Genomic DNA, 9281 nt, shown 5'->3' on the forward strand with positions numbered 1-9281 from the left:
CCAGCCCTCTTGCATTCTCTTTTACTTTTATATAGAGAAGAGGAAAATGTGCTTTCTCAGTCCCTCGATCCCTTCCATCCTTGGGAACCTCATGTCCAGTACCCAGTCCATTATCAAAGGGATGCTTTGGTGAACATCAAACCTGCACAAGACAAAACGTATGAAACCCTGCCAACGTTGTGGCAGGCCAGGTTATTCCTACCCTGGGCGTCCTCTTCTCGCTTGGGCGCTGCACCACCTGGGCCATGCCACTCAGACCCTTGCGTTTGGCTTCACTGTGGAGCCCGGGTCTTGCGCAGAGCGCGGGCTGGCTTTGCATCTCCACCGCTGCCACAGCTTCCCAGAGCAGCGACCACAGGCCGGCGCCGCCGCGGTTGGCTTCCCGAGGCATCTTTAGGAGCGTGCAACGCCGAGGGCGTGGAGTGGGGGCTCCGCCCGGCCGGTAGCCCCTGCGGTTCCGGGGTGCAGAGGACCGGGCTTAGCTCGGCCCAGCGACCTCCTCCTCAGGACTCAGGGGCCGAGGCGAGGACACCCACTCCCCAACGACCAGGCCTCCGGCCGGGACGGTCCTGCACGGCCCATCCCCGCCCTCAACAAAAATGGCGCGAGCGGACTCCAGGGGGTCAGCAGATACAGGCAGGCCCCGCCCCTCTCCCTGGGTACCGGAGAGGCCGCAGGTCGGGGGTGGGCTCGAGCGCGAGCAGCGGCCACGGGGTCACGTGACGACGAGAACAGCTCTCACGCGCGCTCTCCCCCCCACCGGTGGGCGGAGCGACGAGGTCACGTGACACAGACAGGCCGCGCCCCTCCCGCGGGCAGCTGAAAGGCGGCGGCGGCCCGGAGCGGCGGGAGCGCGGGAACATGCGGCTGGCGTCACTGGAGCTCTGGGCCGCGCTGGCGCCGCTGCTGTGTGGCTGCGCGCTGGCGCTGCCCGGGGGCCTGCTGTACCCCCGGGAGAGCCCCTCTCGGGAGCGCAAGGACCTCGGTGGCCTCTGGAGCTTCCGCGCCGACCTCTCCAACGGCCGGCGCCGGGGCTTCGAGGAGCAGTGGTACCGGCGGCCGCTGCGGGAGGTGCGGGGTCCGCGGGGAGGGCGGCGCCGAGGTGTGCGCTGCCCGAGGCCGGCTGTGCGGGGAAGCCACTCGGCCACGGGCTCGGAGCCCGCTGCTCCCCAAGAAAGGAGCCGGGGAAGGGCTCCGGAGCCGCGCGCACCCGAGGGGCCGGGGTCCCCACATGCGGGAGGACGGGGCTGGGCACCCAGGCGCGGACCCATTCCAAGCGTCCCCTCCTGGGAAAGGCTGGCCCTGGGCTGGACGTGGGCACGGTGGACACGCGAGCCTGCCCACCCCAGGTCCTGGTGCGTATGGGGAGTTTACTTAACTACCCAGCATTCAGCAGAAGAGGAAGTGAGTGATCCGGTTTCACCAGAGGAACTTGCCCCTTTGGCCTTCCTCGTGGGGGCATTTGGGTCATCTGCCTCTTAGTCAGCGCCTAAGGCCTCTGGCTGCGAGGCCTTCCTGTGTGCATCCCTCTGCATGGAGGTCTTGTCCCCTGCTGGTTTGCTGCCCTCAGCAAGCTCTCCATTCACAACATGTGCCGAAGCCTCGGCTGGGCACTAGATGTAGCTTGAAGGACAGTGGCCCTGGATTCCTACGACGTCTGGCTCTGACCTGGCTATTCCCTTTGCAGTCAGGCCCCACCTTGGACATGCCAGTCCCCTCCAGCTTCAATGATGTGAGCCAGGATGGGCAGCTGCGCCACTTCATCGGCTGGGTATGGTACGAACGGGAGGTGACCCTACCCCAGCGGTGGACCCAAGATCCAAGCACAAGAGTGGTGCTGAGGATTGGCAGCGCTCACTATTATGCCATCGTGGTCAGTATGGGAGCTGCAATCCGCCGGGTGGGCAAGTTTGGCTGTCCTTCATGCCCAGGCCGGACTGGCAGTGAGGACCCTCAGGCACTGTCCCGGGCTCCATGCTCTGTGTGTTGTGAAGTGTTGTCTAGTTTGCTCCATTGGAGGTGCATCTTCCCCTGTGCAAGTGAGGCGGGTGGAAGCCGGCAGGGCCCCCTCTTATTGCCCTGTCCTGTTGCCTTCTCCCCACATCTCCATGTGTCTGCAGTGGGTGAATGGGGTCCACGTGGCAGAACATGAAGGAGGCCACCTCCCCTTCGAGGCTGACATCAGCAAGCTGGTCCAGAGTGGGCCCCTGGACTCCTGTCGAATTACTATCGCCATCAACAACACACTCACCCCCCACACCCTGCCACCAGGGACCATCCGCTACCAGAACGATGCCTCCAAGTGAGCAGCCAGCCCAGGGACAGCGTGCCTTCTAGGGACATGGTGGCTTTAATCCAGGCCCTGGACTGGGACTGCTCACCCTTGTCCTCCCCCCCCCCCCAGGTATCCCAAGGGTTACTTTGTCCAGGACATAAACTTCGATTTCTTCAACTATGCGGGGCTGCACCGGCCAGTGCTCCTTTACACCACGCCTACCGCCTACATCGATGACATCACCATCAACACCGATGTGGACCGGGATACTGGTGAGGGCTCTTGTTAGGGTCTGCGTTTGGCTGAGCCCCGAACCCTCTGGAAGAATGCCCTGCATCTCTCAGCCCACACAGCCCCCTGGAAGCTCAACTCCAGACCATCTGAGCTGGCAGTGGTTTTGGGGATCACTAGTGAAGAAATGAGGCCTAGGGAGTAACAGCCTTCTTCCCTGGTGACACAGCCCAAGGGGAGAGTCCAATTTTCCCAGCGGCTTCTTCCTCTCTTTGCTGGGTCTCATGGGGCTCTGGGAGCAGTAACCGCAGCTGGCGGCTATCCACATGACAGTCCACTTCCCTTCCTCAGTGCTGGTCCCCACCTTTCCCATAGGGCTGGTGAGTTACCAGATTTCTGTCCAGGGAAGCGAACACTTTGAGTTGGAAGTGCGACTTATGGACGAAGACGGCAAAGTTGTGGTCCAGGGGTCAGGGGCCCAGGGCCTGCTGCTGGTGCCTGCTGCCCACCTCTGGTGGCCATACCTGATGCATGAGCACCCTGCCTACCTCTACTCACTAGAGGTAATGGTGGTTTGGAACTGGAGTTAAGGAGATCTTTGTATGCATGTGTGCCAGTCCTGGGGTTTGAACTCAGAGCCTGGTCACTACCCCTTGATCCACAGCTCCACTTCCAGCATTTTGGTGATTAATTGGACATAAGAATCACACAGCGTTTATTGTCTGGGCTGGCTTTGAACTTCAGTCCTCAGATCTCAGCCTCTTGAATGCTAGGATTGGAGGTGTGAGCTATCGGTGCCTGTCAAGTTTGTATATGTAGGGCATTGGCTTTTGGCAGGAGCTCAGGATGGGGTAGAAATAGTTTTCTGAGCTTTGTGACTTTTTTTCAACCCCTGGGAGGTCTAGCTTTGAAGAGCAGGCCCCAGGGGAGGGCTGGGCGTGTTTTTCCTGGTTCAAGGCATATCTTCTCATTTCTGCACCTGTTTGTAGGCACATAGTATACTCTGCTTGTAGGCACACAGTATACTCTGCTTGTAGACATACAGCATACTCTGTAGGCGCACAGGCACACTCTGCTGGGAGGCAAGCAGGTGGGTTGAGTGATACACAAGCCTTTCCTAGCTGGGCAGGGGAGGCTGGGGTCAGGAACACAAGGCCAGCCAAGCTAGCACATCAAGATCCTGCTTTGGTGGATTCTTTTTTTTTTTTTTTGGGTCCGGTCGTGGGGCCTGAACTCTGAGCCTGGGCGCTGTCCTTCAGCTCAAGGCTAGCACTCTACCACTTGAGCCACAGCGCCACTTGTGGCTTTTTTCTTTTTGCTTATGTGGTGCTGAGGAATGGAACCCAGGGCCTCATGCATGCAAGGCAAGCGTTCTACCACTGAGCCACCTTCCCAGCCCTGCTTTGGTGGGTTCTGCTGAAGGGTGGCATGGGGCGGCTCGGGTCACGTCTGCGGCACTGGCTCTCTGGCCCTGGCAGGTGAGGATGACCACGCAGGCTGCAGGCAGGCCCGTGTCTGACTTCTACGTGCTCCCCGTGGGCATCCGCACCGTCCAAGTCACGCACAACCAGTTCCTCATCAACGAGCAGCCTTTCTACTTCCACGGGGTCAACAAACACGAGGATTCAGATGTGAGTGGTGGTTCCATGCCTATTTGTTGCTGTTTCTGGTCACCGGCCTCTGTCCTTCCTGGTGTCCCATGGCCCCGAGGGTGGCACATTTAAGCAAGCTGCTCAGCAGTGGTGGGACAGCATTGACGGGACTTGGCAGGGCCCCGGGCTGGAGGCAGCAAGGGGAGCAGGCTTACTCTGCTACTGTCCCTAGATCCGAGGGAAGGGCTTTGATTGGCCGCTGCTGGTGAAAGACTTCAACCTGCTCCGCTGGCTGGGGGCCAACTCGTTCCGAACCAGCCACTACCCGTATGCAGAGGAGGTGATGCAGCTGTGTGACCGCTACGGGATCGTGGTCATCGATGAGTGCCCTGGCGTGGGCATTGTGCTGTCGTAAGTGCCCACTTCCATGCCTACCTTGCTGCCAGTGCTCCTGCCCGGCTGGCAGGCCGTGACAGCATCTTCCCTCCCGGCTGCAGCCAGAGCTTCGGGAATGAGTCCCTGCAGCACCACCTGGAGGTGATGGAGGAGCTGGTGCGCCGGGACAAGAACCACCCGGCTGTGGTGATGTGGTCTGTGGCCAACGAGCCCGCTTCCAACCTGGAGCCCGCTGGCTACTACTTCAAGTGAGTTCCCTGCCCTCCTGGCTCCCCGAATTTCCCCCAAGAGCCAGACTTGCCCTGAACACACAGCCCCGGAAGCAGACAGGCTGGGCACAAGTGCTGTTTCCTCAGCTGCTATCCAGTATAGTGTGGTCATTGTCCCCAGGACTTGGCATGCCTTCTGGGCTCTTCCTACCACCTGCCATTTTGCTCTCTGCCTCTACTACTCTATGCAGCAGTAACTTAGCTTTGAGCATCCAGCACCCCTACCACATGTTGCTAATTACTCATTAGATTAACATCATCCCACCCTGGCCCCCACATACTCTTAAGTCCTGTACTCAAGAGCTTTGTCAGAGGTTCAGAACAGGCTCTGGGCAGTGTTCAGCTAGGACCTCAGCATCTTTCAGCCCCCCCAGTGAGGGAGGCCTTGCTCCTGGAGGGGTGGCAGTGGGGGTGCTAGGGAATACAACTCTGGAAGGACACCTTAGCTTCCCTGAGCACACCTGATGGGATTACACAAATCCCAGCTATTTGAGAGGCAGAGGTCAGAAGGATTGCTATTTGAGAACAGACTGGGCAAAAAAGCGAATTAAACCCATTCAGTCAACAAGCCAGGAATGGTGGCATATGCCTGTCACCCCAGCTCCACAGGACTCAAATAGGATTGCAGTCTAGGCTGGCCTGGGAAAAATCTCTAGACTGTATCTCTAACGTAACTAAAGTGGAAAAGGGCTGGGAGCGTGGTGCAAGTGTTAGAAATGTAAGTACAGGCTCTTGAATTCAAACTCCAATGTTACCAATAAAACAACAACCAAAAAGCCACTGGGAGGGCAGTGACCTTGTTGAGGGAAAGGAAGAGAGATGCCAAGAGCACTTTCCAGACTGACGGCCATGTCTTCTGCCTTCTATGGACAGGACACTGATCACGCACACCAAAGCCTTGGATCCCTCTCGGCCAGTGACCTTCGTGACCAACTCCAACTATGCAACAGATCGTGGGGTGAGTCAGGTCTCCACACCACCTCTCCTCTCCCACATTGTCCTTCAGTGTTGTCCTGATATTTGTTTACCTAAATCCAAGGAATCTGGGCAGAGGGAGGAGGCAGAGGGAGGTGTACTTTCTGTGTTGTGCATCTCTAGTTTTTATCAATTTGATAAGTTCATAAAATATGAAAGGTTGAAGAGAAGTGGGGTTTCTTTTTTCTTTTTTTTTCTTTTTTTTTTTGGTCGGTCGTGGGACTTGAACTCTGGGCCTGGGCGCTGTCCCTCAGCTCTTCAGCTCAAGGCGAGCGCTCTACCCCTTGAGCTACAGCGCCACTTCCGGTTTTCTGGTGGTTTATTGGAGATAGGAGTCTCACGGTCTCTCCTGCCCGGGCTGGCTTTGAACCGAGATCCTCAGATCTCAGCCTCCTGAGTAGCTAGGATTACAGGCGTGAGCCACCAGCGCCTGGCGAGAGCTGGGGTTTCTGCTGACGGTATTACTGAGGATGTGTTTGAAAGCCCAGGTCTCTGGGTTCTAATGTCCTAAGTCTAGGGCTGGAACTTGATGGGACTCTGAGTACCCATTGCCGGTGCATGCAGTCCATGGGGTGGGAATAAAGGGAGGGCAGCCGCAGCCCACCTTCTTCTGAAGACCACGGACCACTCCTGGCCGGTCCAGAGCCTCCTGGGGACTGCAGTGGGCCTCACTGGCCGGAGCTATAAACACAGGAGGAAGAGTACGCTCAGCCCTGGGGAATGAGAAAAGAGAAATCTCAAGCAAACAGTGGAACAGCCATCAGTTAAGGAGCCATAGTTTTAGCATGGGTGGAGAAGTCTGGCCTCTGCTTAGTCTTTTCATGTCTATAGACCACTCCCCCTCCTAAGCACAGGCTGTGCGAGGGCTGGGTAGCACAGGTGGGCTGGGACCTACTCGTGTGCAGTGGCAACATGTCTCATTCTGGGCTCCTATGTGGCCTGGGACCCCGCGGGGCACCCAGGATGGGTCTCAGCGTTGCCACGACTAACCTGGTTGGGTTGGCCATTTGCAGTATGTCTGCCTGAGCCTCCTGCCAAAAAGAGGCTGGGATCAGCTGGGGAAGGCCAGTGCTGGGGCAGCTCTGGGACGAGTACTTTTACCAGAATAAGGTGCATCCACAGGATAGGTAGACTAGGTAGTTGGACACAAGTCCTTGCCATCTAGTCCTGACAGCTTTGCTGGGGCTTGAGATGTCTCTGCCCTGCCTCACCCCTCCTGCTGTCTCCTGGGAGAATCTTCAGCTGGTCTGTGCCCTCAGCACTGCTTCGTGTGCCATGGTCAATCAAGATTCCTCGTGAGTGGTAGAGGTGTGCTTATGGGCTGGGAATGTGGCTTAGTGGTAGAGTGCTTGCCTGGCCTGCATGAAGCTCTGGGTTCGATTCCTCAGTAGACAAACAGAAAAGGCCAGAAGTGGCGCTGTGGCCCAAGTGGTAGAGTGCTAGCCTTGAGCACAGAGAGGCTCAGGGACAGTGTCCAGGCCCTGAGTTCAAGCCCAAGGACTGGCAAAAATAAATAAATAGAGGTGTGCTTAAACTTGCAAAGCCTAGTTCTACCCCAGTACTAAAAGGAAGACAGAAAACATTGTGAGGAGAGCTGCAGCCATCCTTCTGGTGCCAGGAGACCAGAGACCAGGAGCTCCTGTTAGAGAGGAACAGGCTGCAGTTGCACTGGGGGCACGAGGTCCCACGTGCCTGCAGCCAGGGTCCTCCTGGCTCTGGGAGCGCCACCCGTTCCCTCTGGGGGACTGATGGTTCTTCCTGAGAGCCCTGGGCTGTGTGCCATCCCCAGGTTCCGTACGTGGATGTGATCTGTGTGAACAGCTACTTCTCGTGGTATCATGACTTCGGGCACCTGGAGGTCATCCAGCCACAGCTGCAGACCCAGTTTGAGAGCTGGTACAAGACCTACCAGAAGCCGATCATCCAGAGCGAGTATGGAGCGGAAACCATCCCAGGCTTCCATGAGGTACGAGCATGGCCTTCACTGTTGGGACAATGAGGGACAGTGACGTCACCTCTTCAGCCCCTCTGTACTCACTGCCGCCCGGGGTACAGGCCTTCCCCTTGTCTGCTTGGCCCTCTGGGGCCCTGCCTTAAATGCAGTTTTGGAACTGGAAGACAAGGCCCGATTGTACAATTCTATCATTGTCATGCACTTCATGTACTGTTTAGACTTCCTCATGGGAGGTGGGGGTCAAAACTGGCAAGTTTTGCTGTCTCCTGATTGAAACACTAAGACCTGAGCTTCCAGAAAGTTCTCAGGTGGAAACTCAGACTGTGTCCCACGAACACCTTTTCCACCACCAGTCACATAGGTCCCTAGATATGGCCTCTTGGCCTCTGTCTGTCACCTGTCACTTGGGTGCCTGTGGCCCTGTCCCAGACCCCTGCTGACACTGGGCTCCTCCTCAAGCTCCTCCCTCATCTCACTTGCAGCTTGTACCCTAGGGTGTAAGTCTTTGAGCCAGTGACGCCTTGCTTCCTTGTAACTTCATTGCCAGTGCTGCCACAAGCAGGTATGAGGTTAGTTAGTTGGTGAGCAGCTAAGTAGCAGCCCCAGACCCACATTGGCTGCAGGCTACGTAGCTAGATGCACTAGCAGGTGAGTTAAGTCTGAGTCACCCTAGCTCTCAAGTTCTGCCCCAGCAGCTGCCTAAAACTTGAAGCCCAGTGTAGTTCAATGTAGAGCCCTGCCTCAAATACCTGGGGTGCTGGGTTCAGTCCTCTTCCCATGAAATAAGAAGGCAAGCTGGCACAGTAGCACATGCTTGTAATTAGGAGGTGGGACCAGGACTGAGCAGTTGAACTGGGGGAAAAGGTTCATGAGGCCTCTGACAAATAGTGACTGTGGTGCATGGCATACACCTGTTGTCTCGGCCGTGCGGGAGGTGTAAATGCCAGGATTGTGATCCAGCTGGTGTAGGCGTAAATGCAAGACATATCTGGAAAGAAACCAGGAAGGGTTAGGGGCATAGCTCAAGTGCTAGAATGCTTGCTTAGCATGTAAAGAAAGGACCAAGTGCAAATCCCAGTACTGCTCCCCAAAGCAAAACCTTAAGGCAAAGCCTGCATCGTGGCTCATGCTTATAGTCCCAGCTAAGACAGGAGTTTGATGTGACCCTGGGGTGATACACAGCTACATTCTCACTGGAAAACAACCTGGGTGCTGGTGGTTCCTATCTGTCACCAGCTGATCAGGAAGCCAGGATCTGAGGATCACCGTTTGAAGCCAGCTTGGACAAGAAAGTGTGAGACTCAGCCACCAAAAAGCTGGAAATGGAGCTGTGGCTTAAGTGGTAGGGCACTAGCTTTGATTGAAAAAGTTCAGTGATAGGGCTGGGAAGGTGGCTCAGTGGTAGAGCACTTGCCTTGCATGCCTGAGGCCCTGGGTTCAATTCCTCAGCACCACAAAAGCAAGAAGAAAAAAGCCGGAAGTGGCGCTGTGGCTCAAGTGGTAGAGCGCTAGCCTTGAGCTGAAGAGCTGAGGGACAGCGCTCAGGCCCAGCGTTCAGGCCCCATGACCGGACCCAAAAAAAAAAAAAA

At 56.8% G+C, this 9281-nt stretch overlaps 1 protein-coding gene across 2 annotated transcripts in view; it reads left to right on the plus strand.

Moving 5' to 3' along the window:
* Positions 1-782: 782 nt before the first annotated feature.
* The window catches only part of Gusb (glucuronidase, beta), a 27241-nt gene continuing 18742 nt past the window's right edge, over positions 783-9281 (plus strand). The window contains exons 1-10 of one of the 2 annotated variants that reach the window (XM_013033212.1): positions 783-1071; positions 1688-1873; positions 2121-2302; positions 2405-2547; positions 2882-3069; positions 3985-4137; positions 4331-4509; positions 4596-4742; positions 5637-5721; positions 7528-7704. In XM_013033212.1, the coding sequence (XP_012888666.1) occupies positions 862-1071; positions 1688-1873; positions 2121-2302; positions 2405-2547; positions 2882-3069; positions 3985-4137; positions 4331-4509; positions 4596-4742; positions 5637-5721; positions 7528-7704 (1650 nt within the window). In that variant the 5' untranslated portion in view covers positions 783-861. The remainder of the gene's footprint in view (positions 1072-1687; positions 1874-2120; positions 2303-2404; positions 2548-2881; positions 3070-3984; positions 4138-4330; positions 4510-4595; positions 4743-5636; positions 5722-7527; positions 7705-9281) is intronic. The other variant, XM_013033213.1, reaches the window with a different exon arrangement.

This window comes from Dipodomys ordii, unplaced genomic scaffold (genome assembly GCF_000151885.1).
Source record: "Dipodomys ordii isolate 6190 unplaced genomic scaffold, Dord_2.0 Scaffold164, whole genome shotgun sequence".
Classification (NCBI taxonomy): domain Eukaryota; kingdom Metazoa; phylum Chordata; class Mammalia; order Rodentia; family Heteromyidae; genus Dipodomys; species Dipodomys ordii.